The 17,500-nt window shown below is 45.0% G+C and overlaps 1 protein-coding gene across 1 annotated transcript in view; it reads right to left on the bottom strand.

Annotated features, from left to right (window-relative positions):
• Positions 1-17,500, bottom strand: part of pde4ba (phosphodiesterase 4B, cAMP-specific a) — a 98,600-nt gene that overhangs the window by 19,768 nt on the left and 61,332 nt on the right. The window contains exons 4-5 of the mRNA XM_060066284.1: positions 2,604-2,798; positions 201-237 (exon numbers count right to left, since the gene is read on the bottom strand). Of these exons, the coding sequence (XP_059922267.1) occupies positions 201-237; positions 2,604-2,798 (232 nt within the window). The remainder of the gene's footprint in view (positions 1-200; positions 238-2,603; positions 2,799-17,500) is intronic.

The raw sequence follows: 17,500 nt of genomic DNA, 5'->3' as shown, positions 1-17,500 counted from the left end.
GTGTTACAATAGATGTTCAGTAGATGAGTGTGTATAGCATGTTACAATAGATGAATCTGTATAGCGTGTTACAATAGATGTTCAGTAGATGAGTGTGTATAGTGTATTATAATACATGAACATGTATAGTCCGTAACAATAGATGTTCAATAGATGAATGTGTATAGTGTGTTTCAGGGCGGGGACAGGGAGATATTTACCTGAGCAAAAGGCGTGACGATCAGGTCGTCCCCGTGTCTGTTTTGGACAAGCACAATAAACAGCGGAACATGAGGGGTACAATATTAGTAGTACTAGCAGAAGTACCACAAGAAGCACACGGCTGATGCACTGAGGCATACTGAGAGCTGATACTGAGAACTTAGTGGCAGATGAAATCGACAGATCAAACCCATTCTGTGACATTGCTGGGAAGGCAACTTCCATTCAGTCCCATCAAGAATGTGTTTCGGTTACTGCGATATATAAGCTAACTGTAACCCTAACTACAGCAAGAGAGAGGGGGACACTGAGAAAGATAGAAAGAGAGAGAGAGACAGAGAGATAGAGAGAGAGACAGAGAGACGAATAGAGAGAGACGGAGAGAGAGAGAGACAGAGAGACAGAGAGGGAGATACATATAGGGAGAGACAGAGAGGGAGAGAGACAGAAAGACATAGAGATAGAGAGAGTGACAGAGAGACGGATAGACAGAGAGAGAGAGAGAGAGAGAGAGAGAGAGAGAGAGAGAGAGAGAGAGAGAGAGAGCGAGAGAGAGAGAGAGACAGAGAGACAGAAAGGGAGATACATATAGGGAGAGACAGAGAGGGAGAGAGACAGAAAAAGTACAAAGGATAAATACCAAATACCAGACTGTAGGGCCAGACCAGGTTTTGGTTTGTGCTTGTGTGTTTATTGCTGCCAACGTGGCTGAGGTCAGAAGGACAATGAGCAAGCAAAACTTATCGTTACCGAATGATACCCCTCCAAATTCAGTACATGTTTTCATGTAGTGTGTGTGTGTGTGTGTGTGTGTGTGTGTGTGTGTGTGTGTGTGTGTGTGTGTGTGTGTGTGTGTGTGTGTGTGCGTGTGCGCGTGTGTGTGTGTGCGTGTGTGTGTGTGTGAGTGAGAGTGTGTGTGTGTGTGTGCAAGTCAGCTTTCTTCCACCTTGTGAGACAGAAGTTATCAAATCAGCAGACATTATTATTGACTTAAGTCTGACGAGCTTTGCTAATCAAAAGGACCTCAAAAGGAGTCGATGACCTTCACTGTTTAGTTTGTATTTTACGTCAGTAGTTGAAACTTAAACCGTTCTTTCTCCAGAAGGCAGATAAAGATTTCGATGTCTACTTCCTTCCCTCTCTGAGGAACAACATTCTACACCACTGCTACCCTAACAACCCCATAGCCAGCGGTTGTTCGACTTAAAATTACATGAGACTATAAAAAAGAACATCAAATAACAAAACGATTAATAAAAGCTTTTAGCAGTTATATCTTTTGTTCTGTTGATCCTATCAAAGGTGGAGCCCAAAGAAGGACAAAGTTCTGCTACTTCTGCCCAAATGTGGTTATGTATTGGGATGTGAACCGGGCTTATGAGTTTTTATTTATGACATTACTCAGAGGCCTCTCAGAAATAGACGGAAATGGATTGACTCTTGAGGATTGAGTGGATTAAATTCCATCCCTGAGGATAGGTTCAGATGTTTTCATACGTCACCCTGAACGAAACATCCATTATGAAGATGTCCAGGGTGACATGTAATGTACAAATTAATCCGTATCAGAGCGTCTGTGTACATTGTACTTATTTTATGCAATTTATGTAATCGCATTTATTTAGTACGCATATTTAGTGTACGCTACTTACGATATGTGTGTGTTTGTGTGTGTGTGTGTGTATTTATATGCGTGCGTGAGTGTGTTTGTATGCATGTACTGCGTGTCTGATTGCGCAAGTGTGTTTGTCCGAACTGCATGAGTTGGTGCGCAAGTGTGTTTGTATGTAGTGCATGTGTGTGTGCGCAAGTGTTCTTGTATATACTCCATGTGTGTGTGTTTGTGTGTGTGTGTGTGTGTGCAAGTGTTTTTGTGTCTGTATGTATGTATGTATGTATGTAAGTAAGTAAAATGTATTTGTAAGGCACATTTAAAAACAGTTTTTACTGGCCAAAAGTGCCGTACATGCCGCAAACAACGGCATATAAAAGAGCACAGAGCACTTTATATGCCTGACGTATATGCAAACATTAAAGTTGACAGTACATGAAAAACATAAAAATAACAACATAAAGGGGAGGAAAGGCCAGGGAGAAGAGGTGTGTTTTGAGCCTAGATTTAAAAATGGGGACGGAAGGAGTGTCTCTGATTGAATAAATGAACGAATGAATATGCATGTGTTAATGTGTGTGTGTGTGTGTGTATGTGTTATGTTTATGTATGTGTGTGTGTGTGCGTGCGCGCGTGCGCGCGTGCGTGCGCGCGTGCGTGCGCGCGTGCGTGCGTGCGTGCGTGCGTGCGTGCGTGCGTGCGTGCGTGCGTGCGTGCGTGCGTGCGTGCGTGCGTGCGTGCGTGCGTGCGTGCGTGCGTGCGTGCGCGCGTGTGCACGTGTGTTGCCTACATCTCCGAGGCGATGGAGGAGTTGCGGGACATGGACTTGGGCGAAAGGTCATAGTCGCTGTCGGAGCGGTAGAGGAAGGACTCCCTCCGCTGGCTGTGTCCGGGGAAGTTGGTGTGGAGGACCAGCCCCGAGCCCGGGGACACCTGGGCGTCCAGCGGGCTGCAGCCCACAGAGGGGCCATTCTCCACGTCGAAGCTGCAGCGGAACACAGAGGGGGGCACAGTGTCAGGTCGCTCAGCACGGCAGGCACGTTCGTCCAGAGCAGCTCTCGTTGATGTCAGACACAGGCCATTCAAAGTTGCGGCAGGTGACCTTTAAGAGCTATAATGAGAGTGTCAACTCATTTGTGAGGAATGCTGGAGCCATCCCTCAGTTTTTAGGAAGTAAATTGCACTGCGTGAATGTTGGTTTAGAGTCGACTAGGTTCCTTGAGAACGTTATGTTTTAGACTGGTTCCGGCAAATTTATTACCAATCAGAGCATCGCTTCCCTTGTATTGTCAGGGGAAATACATGTTTCCTGTCAATCAGAGGTGCTTCAAATGCAACCCATTTGCGGAGAACCACAGCAAAGAGGGAGGCAGGTTTTGTTTGCTTGATTATATATATTTTTTCTGCTCTCTCTCTCTTCACAATACGCCAACCTTACTTACACGTATGTCAATGAAATCGGTGATCAAACCCAGTAACCTTTTTTCGGCTTGGGGGGTTTGAACCCTCCCAACATCCTGCCCTATCTATTCTGTCAGTCAGCGTATGGTTTGAATGCTGTGCCGCGTAGATTCTAAGCAAACGTCTTCCTAACACCCAAAAGACACTTTTTAATTGTGTGCAATTAAAACTTTGGACGCAACAGCTCTCTCGCTTGAGATGACACGGCGAGCGAGGGCAGGCTGACTCTTGGCAGCGACTCCCTCTGTGATGAAAACAACCTCCGAGAGGAGGAAACAGAAAGGGGGAAGGGAGGAGGAGAGGGAAGACGATACGATAGCACAGGCCACGCATAAGGCCGTCGATTATGTTCGCCCCCCCCCCCTAACAGGCTGGATGACGTGTGCTGTGCTGGGAGCGGATGCATGTGAGGCCAGGTTGGTTTTCTTTGACATATGTAGCTACCAGAGTGATACACACCGTTGGTTTAGCATAGAGGGGAACTGAGAGTGGTTGTTTTTTAAAACCCATAAAAAATTCGGCCATTTGATATCAGATTAATAATTCATAATCATCACATCAAATCCCAATAATTATCATAATCTGCATGTGTGTTACTTAAATGAGAAACACAGTGTTATCAAGGAATGAATGACCCGAATCATCACACACACGGATTTAAGGGAAGATTTTTTGAAAGACAAGGAATCCACACACGTACACACAATCGTTTGTGGTTTACTACACGTGGACTTTTAGCAGTGTGTTCCGATTTGAGCATCTTGTGTTTGTGTGTCTCTCTTGTTGTGTTCATGTATGCTTGCGTGTCTCCTTGATACATTGCATGGTTAACTGCGTGTACGGTCCTGGGGTCATTCCACTAATAGTTCGCTGTGGGTTGCGATCACGTGCTCCACGTGCCTATGGCCGCCTGGCCGGCCTCTATCTCTGCAGCCCAGGCAGATGGGACCTCGCTAGACACTGTTTCTCCCCTCACCTCAGACTGTCAGCATTACAGCCCTAGAGGACATCCCAATTACTGTCAAAATGTGCCCAAAAGCAACTCTTTCAAGGAAAAGACTCATAGCACATGAATAATCCTCAAATCAGGACCTCAACATGAAGAGCTTTACTTATCTACCAAAAGTGTGCTTGTGTGTGTCAGACATACTAGGGAGTGGAAAGAAGCGAGAGGAAGAACCATGAACAAATGATGCAGCTAACGGACCCGGATGAATGCCTATCCTGGTAATTGTGCACCGTATGGCATAGCGGTGTGTGTGTCCAGAGAGGTGCGATATCTAGTAGTAATCCAGCGTTGCATAAGGATCTGGAGACACAGTGGGCATCAGCTCTGCAGGCCATGTCACGGTTAGCACAGACTGGCCCGCCAGATGCAGCAGAACTGGAATGAGGGCAGTGGTCTTTTTTTAACAATGGCCTTTCCTTCTCTAAGGAAGAGGTGCTCATACATTGCTCTACAAAACAAAACAAAGTTATGGAAATCCGCCTCCAACTCATCAAACTTTATAGGGCTTAACACACAAGACCCTCTTCCTCGAACACAAAGCCAAAGTAGACACCCATACTGCATATTTATTATGAACACTCGGCTCCTCCGCCAGAAATTGGACCAAGACCCACCGTAGCACCCCCCTTAAGGTTGGGCAGCAATACTGGGTTCAAGAGGTCTTATGACTCCCTCGTGACTTGGATGATGGTTGCCGTTTTTCTGGGCCAGAGGTTCCCCCCCTCCCCCTCTCCAAAAGCCTCACAGTACTTACCACCCAGAAACAAGGGCCCATACAAGGAGCGACAGTAAGGAACTGCATAAGGTATAAATATAAGTAAGAAGAGTAAGTATAAAATGACGTACTGCTGAGCATGACCGCAGAACGGTAGACTTCTGCAATTGTAACCCATCCATATAAAATACCACAAGAGGCCATAATAGTTCAACCCTGTCAAACGTCCACTGTCGAAAAGCCTGGGTTGCACTTGCTGTTTCAATGCGACTTTTGTTATCAGATTTGCAAGGTCGGAACACAGGACTAAAGTCTGCACTTGACACTTGACAGCGAACTCTGTGGCCGCGTCTGGGTTACGGATGTCACTTCCCCGCAAAAAAATACTTCCTGGTAAAATAATTCCACTGAGTGAAAGAGAAGCCCTTATGTTGTTCTTGCTGTTTAGAATGCTATTCAATAGTCTAAAGCCTTCACAATTGCGCAGTCATGCACTTTGCAAAATAGGTTTGTCTGCAACGTTTAGTGACTTGCATGTAGGCTTGCGAGTTCCTTATGTGACTTGACAAGATTTAAAAAAAATAACAGTCCCCCATCAAAACTGAAAGTCAAATGCAGAGCAGAAAAGTGCTGCTGTGGTTGGTGCATTATATAAATCTCAATGGTGGCTTATGCAGTTCAAATGTTGTATTTTCTAAGATATTCGACATTCAACAGATATTCACAGTCTGGGTTCAGTCTGGGTTACTAAAGACATGATCACCTGAGTCCCACAGTGTCTTGTGGTTTATCTCTCAATGTCTGCCTACATTGAGCTTATCGCTGTCCACACACACAGGCAGTCTGATCACAGTGCATGCCTGACCACCTCGGGATGTGGTCTACTCTAGCACACAGGAATCCAATGTGAGAGAATTCAGATTTAGAAACTTGCAGAAAAATGAAGCCGATGCCAAAGAAACATTTAACAGATTAAAGCTGTTGAAAAGGAGCATTTGATGTTTGGCGAGACCCCTAGTAGAACCAAAGTGTGGCACCCTCCCATACACACCACCACGCCTGCAGTGGGAACGATGGTTCAGTTCCAAGTCCCTGTAAAGTATTGAGAACAGGAAGTGACATAAGGGGGTGTCTGTAGCCACACTATGCTCCCCCTCCTCAAGCTGAGAGAGGAGTCCTGCTCCTAGATGAGCGAGAGGATGAGAGCGCAACGTTAATCCAGCAGAGGTCAAATCCTCCATAGCAGGATTTGGCCAGTATGAAACACGCTGATGGAATGACATGTTTACTGGGACAGGCAGGGATTTGACAACGTGTAAACGTGTGCGTCACAGAGTCTTTTGACGCACGTCTGTGTGTATGTGTCTGTGTGTGTGTGTTCCTGTGTGTGTTAGTGTGTGTATTTGCGTGTGTGTGTGTGTGTGTGTGTGTGTGTGTGTGTGTGTGTGTGTGTGTGTGTGTGTGTGTGTGTGTGTGTGTGTGTGTGTGTGTGTGTGTGTGTGTGCGAGGAGAGCAAAGGAAAGACAGCCTGAGAGTGTGCGGGTGTATTCCTGTGCGTGAGTCGCACCATCAAAAGGATATTCGGGGCCCCAGTCTGCGAGCATACAGGAAGTTATCCTCGCATGAAAACAAAACTGAACCATTCACAGCTAGTTGGGACAATTTCTCTGCCAGTTTAACTATGAGCATCAATCTACCTATATATTTGAAAATCCCCAACCTTTGATAAATCCATTGAAAGCCAATTGCATTATGTTATTTCAACGATTAATCTATTCACTGCGTCTTTCCAGTGACCGTGTTGGGTCAGAGCACAGAGCGTAGCCACGTAGTCATCCTGTTGCCCCTGACCCGGCCGCGTTACACTTTTACCCAGAACCAAGTCTCGTAGCGCATCCTCCTCAGCAGCAGCACACCCTTCACGGCCTCCTCTGAACTCCCACTAGCTTCGACGGCGCCACACTGACTCGGCAGCATCGGCTGAGGAGGCAGAGTGGCTCGACTGGCGACTGGAAGGTCGCAAGTTCGATCCCCTGCTCCTCCTAGCTGGGTGTCGAGGTGTCCCATGAGTGAGACCCCTCACCCCACCGACGAGCTGGTTGTCGTGGTTGTGCTGACACCGTAGTCGGTGTGTGACGGTGTGCATGAATGGGTGAATGTTGGGCAATAATTGTAAAGCGCTTGTGGTTAGAAAGGCGCTGTATAATTGCAGTCCATTTACCATTTATGCCGCCTCGGACTCACTGACCTGACTATAGTATGGCACGCTCTCCTGATTGGTCTACCAAGGGCGGAGCTAAATGAGACTCGGAATAAGGTTACGTCACAGACACACATGCACGCACGCACGCACGCACACACGCTCACAGCGAAAGAAAGGCCAGAATGAAAACCTTGGGATAGAGACAGAGAGAGGAGGGAGAAAGAGAGAGCAAGGGAGAGATAAAGAGAGAGAGGTGACAGTGATCACTTGGTGTAAGAAGTGAGACACAGGACGGATCCTATTTATTTATTTATTTATATTTATCCCTGTGAGTCCCATTGAGACCTTTAGCCTCTTTTTCAAGGGAGCCCTGACATACAGACATATATTGCACAAAAAACAGAGAGCACGTAGACATTACACGAAAATACGACGAGATTCTGTGGAATCCCCCTGTGGTTCAGATCTGTGTCCAGCCACACCTCCTTAAGAGGACACTTCCACAGAAGTGACACCCGTATCCCTCCACTGGAACAATAGCATCGCTCCTTTCCTTCCAGCTGCGGCAACAAACAGTCGTCACCGTCGCTACCAACCAGCACAGCCCTTTGACACTTTCCCTTATGGATTGATGCTCGAGCAGGTCTACGTCCTGTCTGTCGCCATGGATATGCGTCCTGTTTGGATGGTTCTGCTCTGACTCAGCAAGATGGGAAGTAGAGTAAAAATGGATGAGTTTATGTTCTTAAGGAATGAAATATATCAAGGCGTGTGTTAGAAATGTGGCCACGCACGTGCGTTAATGTCTGCTCTTAAACGGCAGAGCTCAGAGTTTCCGTCATAGTGTAACAAACTGGGTCTAGCTGCTTATAATTGTGGAGTTTTGCTGGTATTGAGTTGCTGGGTGTTTAATTGTTCCTATTTGTGAAATCTGCCACATCCAATGTAGCTTGACACATTTTGTGGCCCTTTAGACAAACAAAAACAATGTGAAAGTATGAAATATGGTGGGCTTTACTTTGATAATCCTTAAGGATTAGCACTTTAATGTGGGAGCACAGTACGTCATGATGACACATATATTGATGCATTGCCTGCATTGGAAGGGGTTTAGGGGACAGGATTAGCCAAAATGACGACGGGAATGAGTAAGAAGCAGAGAGAGCAGATTATAACTACTGATACGGTTTATAACCATAACACATTCGTGCAGCAATAATGTAAACACACTGAGACACTAGCCAAATTCGTAAACCAGACGTTTCGGAAAAAATGTGTGTAAAATGTGTTTGTATAGTGTGTGTGTAATGTGTGTGTGTGTGTGTGTGTGTGTGTGTGTGTGTGTGTGTGTGTGTGTGTGTGTGTGTGTGTGTGTGTGTGTTTGTGTGCGTGTGCGTGTGTGTGTGTGTGTCGTGTATGCGTGCCTTTAGTTGGATGACTGTCTTCCTGTTGGTCTTTGAATGAGAATAAACTGCAGAGTGTCTGTCTGGCAGCATAGAACCGGGTGCCATGGTTACCTCTGCTGTTTATCCCTAGCCTGCGTGTTTAACAGAAATTCCCTTATTCACCAGCGTTCCATTATTCTTGCAATGTTAACAATCTTGAACGTAAAATAAAAAAGAGGCCAAACCCAATCACCACAACTGGTCCTGTACTAGAACTGGTCCAGTACAACAACTAGTCCAGTACTAAAACTAGTCCAGTACTAGAACTGGTCTAGTACAAAAAACTAGCATAATACTTCAACTGGCCCAGTACTAGAACCGGTCTAGTACACAACTAGCCTCATAATTTAACAAGTACTGTGATATAAACCAAATCTACTAAACCCAGGGCAAACCAAGTATATCAGCCAATTAAACTGACATTTTGATGATTAGAAAGCTGTCGATTAAATACCCTTAGAAGGACTGCACTGCGCCATTTCCATCATAATATTGCAGGTAAATAGCTCAGTGAGGCCTATATTCAAACAGCCCCTGGGAACTCTCGTTTTACACCTTAAATAGGTCAGATCTCAAGTCAAAAACCAACAAAACCAACAAAAAACACGGAATTTGCAGCACAGCAGAATATAGAATTGTAAAATCCGGGCTCTATGATCTCCACAGCCACAGAGACTATTCAAAGAAAATAGGCCAGTAAATGCAATCAGGACTTGTCCCAAGTCATTCAGTCCTGCATGTTTAGGTACAAGCCCACCTAGCAGATTATTTTTAATTATTATTAAGGATTGTTTACGGTGGGAAGACTAGAAACCCTCACATTGAATAAAGGGATGGAAGACATTGGACAACGATGATGTGAAGAAGACACAGACAGACAGAAAGGGATGAAGACGGTGGGAAAGAGAGAGAGATGGGGGGACTGAGGGAGGGAGAGAGAAGAAGAGAGAGGGTGGAGAGAGCAAGTGAGGGAGGGAGAACAAGAGAGATGAGGAGAGGAGAGGGAAAGAGGGGAAAGGGGAGAGGCAGAGAGAGAGAGAGAGAGAGAGAGAGAGAGAGAGAGAGAGAGAGAGAGAGAGAGAGAGAGAGAGAGAGAGAGAGAGAGAGACTCTGACAGTGACAGTTAACAGCGCAAAAAGCATGCCATGTGCTCGTAAATAACAGATATTTTCCATGTCTTTTTCAGAGTATGTCACTGTACTTCCTCAGAACTAAAATAAATGGTGAGCATAAATAAAATAATGAACATTATTTTATCAAAAAATACATAAAATGTAATGTAATTTATAAGAAAATTACACAGATCTCTGTGGTAGTTAACCATGATGCACAACAAAAGTTGAACCGGTAATTAAGACTAAGAATTTTTACAAATGATCATTTCCCCTTCAGAAGCCTGTTCTATCACGTCTACTTTCCCAGCAAGACTCTCTTCCTACCTCACAAAACCACAAGTGGCTACATCAATAGGCCAACCCTTACAAATAAACTATCCCCTCCCACTCAACCCGCCAAAGCCTGATGTTGATGTACAGCACTTGAACTCCTTAGGATTGTACCTAAAGTTCAACAGAGCCCAGATCGGTATAGGAATCGAGGATTTATATAGTACAAATATTTGGTCAGAGACATTCTATGGAAATTATCTATGGGCTCTTTATAGTTCTTTCACAAGTCCATTATGCATGCCTTCATGTCTGTCTGTCATTTTGTGTGTGTGTGTGTGTGTGTGTGTGTGTGTGTGTCCGTCTGTCAAATGACTCAAATCACCAGTTGTTTTCATATGATTCTCATTTCTTCCCACGATTACTGACAGATACAGTATACCCCAGTGAAATGTCAGGTTAGATTGAGAGTGAGAAAGAGTGAGATAAAGGGTTGAGAAGGGGCCTGAGAAAGATTAATCACTTTAGTTTGGACTAGCAAATTTACTAAAGAGTTGGTTTGTTAAGACATACTGTATATCCCAGGATAAAAACAATATAAGTGTACTTTCTTTGCCATATTATTCTCCATTACATTCTTGTTTTTTTGTTTTCCCCCTACTTCTAGAACTTTCTTATCATGAAATCGTATCACACAACCCTGACACCACACACAGCTTGATGCGTCTACAGCTGGGCTCCAGTACCCACATCCCCCTGGGCCAACCCCAACCATGTCTCTTACCCTGATTAAGATCTACTCTGACACTATTAAAAGAGGGGCGGGAGGGGACGACGACACTACAAGGCATTTTCTATTTTAAGTTTGTGCTCACACTTTGCCTCTTTGCTACAGCTACACGCAAACAACGTCATGATTATGGCAAAATCAATTAACATGATGATATTACGCAATATAGTAGTTCACAACGGACAGTAGTACTAGGAGTACAGACTTGCGTTTAGTGTATTGCCATAATTGAAACGAGATATATGCCAGTATATGATCATTAACATTTCAACATGAAACGAGACAAAGAGCACAGCAACTGCTAGCGCTTAGCCGGTGGTTCACAGATTGATCATCAGCTTGACAAAAAAATTGCACCTCTGCGAGTTAGGACGTGTTTTCCTGTTATGCTTTGTTATAACTGAGGTGTAATAGTCGGTTCAAACTGAAATATAGTTAGTAACTCAATATCGTAGGTAGTCTTGAGTAAAAGATAGCTATAACCATACCATTACATAAAGACACAATACAACACTTGATAGAGCACCACTTCTTAGCCTTCAACAGGCAAGACGGCTGATATTTCTCTGCATCAAATTTAAGAGCAACTAAGCTGCACCAGAGGCTTGTAAAATGCCAAGCCCTTAATTGTCCTGACTCTTTTAGCCTAGTAGCTTTAGCTTAGCCAGGATGGAATCAACACACACTTAGATTAATAGCAACATATTTATTCTCTAGCCTTGCTGTGACCCACCGCCCTACAGCATGGTTAATTCCTGCATTATATGAAACTCCTCTTCAGCTTTTATCTAGAAACGCAATGACAACGGACAACAGCAGATTAAGAGAGGGGATGACAATGGCAAGAGATCTTCCAATTACGGGAGGAAATGTCATCACAGATATGTCGTTGTGTGCATGGATGAGAACACACATACACACACACACACACACACACACACACACACACACACACACACACACACACACACACACACACACACACACACACACACACACACACTTTTTCTTAAACCTTGCTCCATGTGCGTTTTAATCTACAATTATTTAAAGATGGCTAGCAAGTATTTTAAATGATTATCATAGTATACAACTGTTCAGGAGATGACGGACAACATTGGCAGCCTCAAACACCCTTATTCAGTACAGAAGTGAAACCATGTTGTTTTTCTGAAAACATGAACATTTGCATAATGTAAATACACTGTCTACTTATGTGCGCGCACGCGCGTACGTGCGTGCGTGCGTGCGTGCGTGCGTGCGTGCGTGCGTGCGTGCGTGCGTGCGTGCGTGCGTGCGTGCGTGCGTGCGTGCGTGCGTGTGTGTGTGTGGGGGTTGTCTCAGATAGCTGACCTGTGAACATGGCTGTGGTTGGAGGCGTGCAGTCGCCTGATGACCTCCTCACTGAAGTCAAAATGCACCCTGTTTCGGGCACAGGGTGACCGCCTGTACATCGCCCCAGCACACACACACACACGCACCCGCCGCCACACAAACACACATGCACACTCTGGGACACACACTAAACCCATGCACACACCATCACGCGCCCCACTGCTGCCACTGTCCAATAAGCACACATACACCAGTGATTATTTGAAAGAGAAACACACACACGCCATAAACAACTAGAGAAGTGACAAAACAGCCAAACTAGGGAACTATAAAAACAATAAGCCCTTTGAAACACACAGACTAACAAGTCAACATATACACACGTCACACACAAAAAACTAATATGGAATGCAAACCGTGACAAAAGTGGCCACAGGCACGCACACACAAATCAAAACAAAACACACCCATGCAAACACGCACACACTGAAACCATTCAAAGCTCTCCCATGTAAACCAGGTCCTTAAAAATATCTAGCACATCATTCGTACCCACCAACTTGGTCCCCAACCAATGATGACAGCTTAGTCAGTCACTACTTCTGCCACACACTCACGCGCAGCCTTTACCTCTACGGATCCAGTTCAAAACCAAAAACTCAAAATAATGTCCAACATGGAAGCGGTTGGGGAAACAACCTAAACAGTCACTCAACCAGACAGACAGGAGCTTCAGAGGCAAAGATCCAAACTCTCAGGTGCACACGATGCATGTGAGGAAAATATACAACTCTCATCCCCACGTTCACCCGCGCTAACTTGTCTCTGTCCAGTCTCTCTCTCTCTCTCTCTCTCTCTCTCTCTCTCTCTCTCTCTCTCACACGCTCACGCTCGCTCTGTTCACTAAGCAATATTCTCTGGGTCGCTCGCAGGCTATACTTCCTCCCATAGAGAGCGTGTGTGTGGTATGAGTGTGTGTGTGTGTGTGTGTGTGTGTGTGTGTGTGTGTGTGTGTGTGTGTGTGTGTGTGTGTGTGTGTGTGTGTGTGTGTGTGTGTGTGTGTGTGTGTGTGTGTGTGTGTGTGTGTGTGTGTGTGTGTGTGTGTGCGCGTGTGTGTAGAGCTCTGTTCCCTCCCAAGCCAGTGAATGGACACATTCAAATCCTGGAGTGGATTCCCTGGAATTAACGATTCAGTCCTCTTAATCCACTATTATTGTTCCATGTGAACTGGAAGATGCTCTGTATACTTGATCTTGTACTAAATCAATTGATCTATAAAAAAACAAATAAATAAAACAATATGAACCACAATTGTATCAGTCCATTTCATCCTCTGGGTATGGCCAGATTGCCCCCATGGTGTTCAGGTAACTCAGCCAGCTGGCAGTGGCCTTGCGGCCAGGCCAGCCTAGAGAGAGGGGGAGAGAGAGGTGGCATCTGGCACTCAGGAGTGCTAGGGAGAGGGAGGGTGCTGGTGGCATTATGCCAAGGGGAGGCAGTGAGGTACGGAGTCCACGGTGGTACAGCATGAGACCGTACGACCATAAGAGATTTGGGGTTGGTGGTCATCAACATGAAACATGAAAAGTGTCCGATCCGTTCCGGTCCTTAGATCCGCTCAGAGGATTATGAGATGTTGTAGATGGACCCACGTGAGGAAAACAGGAATCGGTTTGTTTCTTTTTGTTTTCTTTTAAACCACAGGCCATTTTGTTTAGGGGGTAGGATCTAGCATTTTGTCTCTGGTATTTCATCCCCAATTAGGCAGGAGTGCAACAAGGACAGGAAACATATACATGATGGTAGCCTGAGATTAGGCTCAATAGCTAATGTCATTAAACAAAGCCAGTGGCTACCTGTAAATACAAGCATTCAGCAGGTCGGAAACCAACCACATAGGAAAAGAATCAAATATCTATATCACAAATGACATAATGCATCGGAAGTAGTGAATCTTTTAATTTGTGACTTTTTGCCCTTCTCACTACAGGGCAGCTTATTATTATTCCCTGTCTGCATCACTGCCCACAGAGTGACCAAACATAAACAACAAACAACCAATCACAGGGGTTGTAGAGCTGCGTGAGGCCACACCCCTCGCTGGTTGTAATCCTCCCTGACAGCCTTCAGCGGGGCGGTGTAATTGGTCGGCTTAGCGCACGTTGAGGCCCCGCCCCCCCCGGGTGTGTTCCCAGGTCTGCGGGGCCCTGGTATGTTTCAGTGGGCCACTTATCCATGAGTGGGGTTGCCCCGACGACCCGACCAGACAGACACACAGGCAGGCCGCCACCCAGCCCCCCGGCTCCCATGGTGCAGACAGGACCACACTAGCCCCGGTCGTCTCAAACTCTGACACGTTGGAAATTAATCACACAGCTACCTCGTAAAAAAAAGAAAGAAAGAAAGCTAAGCCCACGTTATTAACACCCACACTCTTTTTTTGATTTATGAGTGTTAATAATTCTGAATAGTGTTATTGTCTCTTCCTCAACCTTGCCCAGTCGCGCAAACAAACTCCAGTCATGCATCTATTTTTCCGTTCCCATTTCATTCATGGTTTCTCCCCCCCCCGCGGCGTGGTGAGGTCGGCGTGCTGTTGAGTGCCGTTCCCAGGAGCACGATTCACACCTGAGAAGCGAGGCGTCTGCCCCTCTGTCTGGGAAAGCGAGGAACGCGCCGAGGGAGTCGTGTCACGAGGTCAGCGGGAAAAGGGATTAAAAGCCTTGCACAATGGCAAAAAGAGAATTAATAAGATCCTTTTCTGTTATTAGCTTTGGTGACGGATGGAAAAGCAGCAGTGGATGAGTGTGCGTGTCGGTGCCGGGAACACACATCCATTCTGTAACAATGGCTGTGGATAAGTGGAATCCCACTATTCCACGTTACACTTGTGACTGGACCATGCATACCTGATTAGAATAGGGTAATTAATTAGCACAGGATATATTCAGACTCTAACATGCACACAGCATTGTGCGATAGCTAAACAGTAATTAATGTGGGAGAAAAAAGATAAATGTTTGAGCAGAGGAACTTCCGCATACGAGTTTCAAATATCGAAAGTGCCAGGGTGTTGTCAAAACCCATTTCACCCTCGCTTGAACAGTGGTTCTCAAACTCTATATACCGCGTACCACCTAAGAATACATTTGTCTCCCCAAGTACCACCATTATGACATTATAAAATATAACAAAATACAGTAGTGTAGGCCTGCGGGCCTATTCAATTACGCACAGTTCATGCAGGAGGCGAATGTATTCCTTTAACTGATTTGAAACCCCATGGTTAATATATTTCCATTCGTACTAGTATTTTGCTTTTAAATACATTTTATAACTTCCTTTTTAGGAATACGTGTTGTTGACCAACCTTTTGTGTGACCCAAATGGAACCGTTTTCATGATTTGGGGTTTTACTTACCATTTAAACACACTTTAAAGCCATATGTGGGTAACCAGCATTGGAAGATTTAGTATTGCTGTCCTCATTATGTCTCCTATCTACTGGCCTATAAACCATATCAGTAGTTTCATTTGTACGATTGCTTTGACTAAACAAGCAATTCTTAATTAGTTAAGCAATTCTTCATTAAGAAGTTGAATATTGGTCGTCAACAATAATTCAAACATCTTGTATGAAACACACATAATACTCTCTTAAGAGCAGCTTATTTAAGGGTGGTAAGCAACGGTCTGAATATCTGTGCAATACTTCATTTAAAACACACGAGGGCGCCACATCTTCACTATAGAACCAAGTCATCTCCGGTACTTCTTGTGTGTACATCTCTGACAAGTCCACCAGGGGGCAACGTTTCCCCGCAAGACGTTCTCCTCACTTGTGGAGGGCAAAACCATGAAAAAACAAAGCCAAGGTCATTCTTTAGTCTGCGTTTTAAGTTTAGCTCACCATCAACGTTGTGAATCTATTTGGCGTACTAACAGAACATTCGGTGACGCTCAACATGGCAAATGAATGATGCCACAACAACATGGTAATCTGATTAGAGATCCATATCTCTGGCCTGAGCTCTGCCGGCTGATTTTAATGCATGGGGATTAATTCAGATTTACTTCTGATTTGCATGTTATTCAGCTACGCATTATCATCATTCTTCTCTCCGCTTGCATCTATTAATACTGCAATAATTCAGCTATATTAAGAGACACAATGTGGAAGCACGTACTACACAGACGATATCAGAAAACGAGACGAGGCAACGGGCAAAAAAAAAACTTCACATAAACGTCTCATCAGCCGACGTGTGTGCACATCAAACAACGCCCAGAAGATACAGACCTCATCCAAAGAGGGCACACCGACGAGACTGACAGATAAGAAGTCAAACCTGGCTTAGTTACTGCTGGGGGAAGGCAGACAGGGGACTGAGGAGCAGTACAGTATACACCCACCTAATCCCTCTGATCTATAGGATCTGGCAGCCTTCTTGCTCTCCCCACCCAGCTTCTGACAGCTCCATCGGCTAGAGCAACATGCTGTACACTAGCATGCAGAAAAGTAGTGGATTCATTCAGACAATGAGTTGCAAAGGAACCACTTTGTGTTTGTGTCTTTCAGGGCTGGATTTTTATTTTTATTGTAGAGAAAGACAGGAAGGTATGAGAGAGAGAGAGGGGAAGACATTCTGATAAGGACCACGGGAATCGAAACCCCAGTCTTGGTAAGGACTGGGCCCTCATGGTATGCACTCTAACCGGTGAACCACCGGGCTCCCACTGGATGACTGTGTTTAACAGGATGTTGTGGATAGTTTATACTGAAGAAGGAAAAAAGAGTAATCGACTAAATACTGGGAGAGGAAAAGTAAAGGGAAAATTGAGAAAAGCCATGACATTGGGAGGATCATTTGTGGCAAAGGAGAAGAGAAAGGGCGAGAGCACAAACTGTGGTGAAGGTCAGGAGAGGTTACGGAGATGAAGACATTTCCTGTCTTCACTTAACTCACTGAAGCACTTTGACCAAGGAAGACGTATCAACTGCAGCAGGCCCCGCCCCCGTCTGCATGCTAACGTCAGAGCTCTTATATAATGTGAACAATGCAATGAAACGGGCCGATTAGAGATGCCATTTGGATTATTTTGGTCTTGAATCTCGTCGCGTCATCTCATTTTCTTGTGAATGTTTTCATACACATCGCCGTCTTTTACAACTCAGAGATATGAGCCACATGAGATTGCATTTCAACCCTGGTTGCTACATTTTAAATCATAGATTACACGTGGACATTTTATAATGTTCTTTTTTTTTAACGAATTCCATGAAAAGGACTTGTTGGAAATTCCAAGGGGATCGCTCCTTGCTCACTTTCCAGGTGACGGGTTT

This window comes from Gadus macrocephalus, chromosome 12, assembly GCF_031168955.1.
Source record: "Gadus macrocephalus chromosome 12, ASM3116895v1".
In the NCBI taxonomy this organism is placed as follows: domain Eukaryota; kingdom Metazoa; phylum Chordata; class Actinopteri; order Gadiformes; family Gadidae; genus Gadus; species Gadus macrocephalus.
Note: the sequence above shows the minus strand (reverse complement) of the source record. Positions and strands in the feature narration are given on the sequence as shown.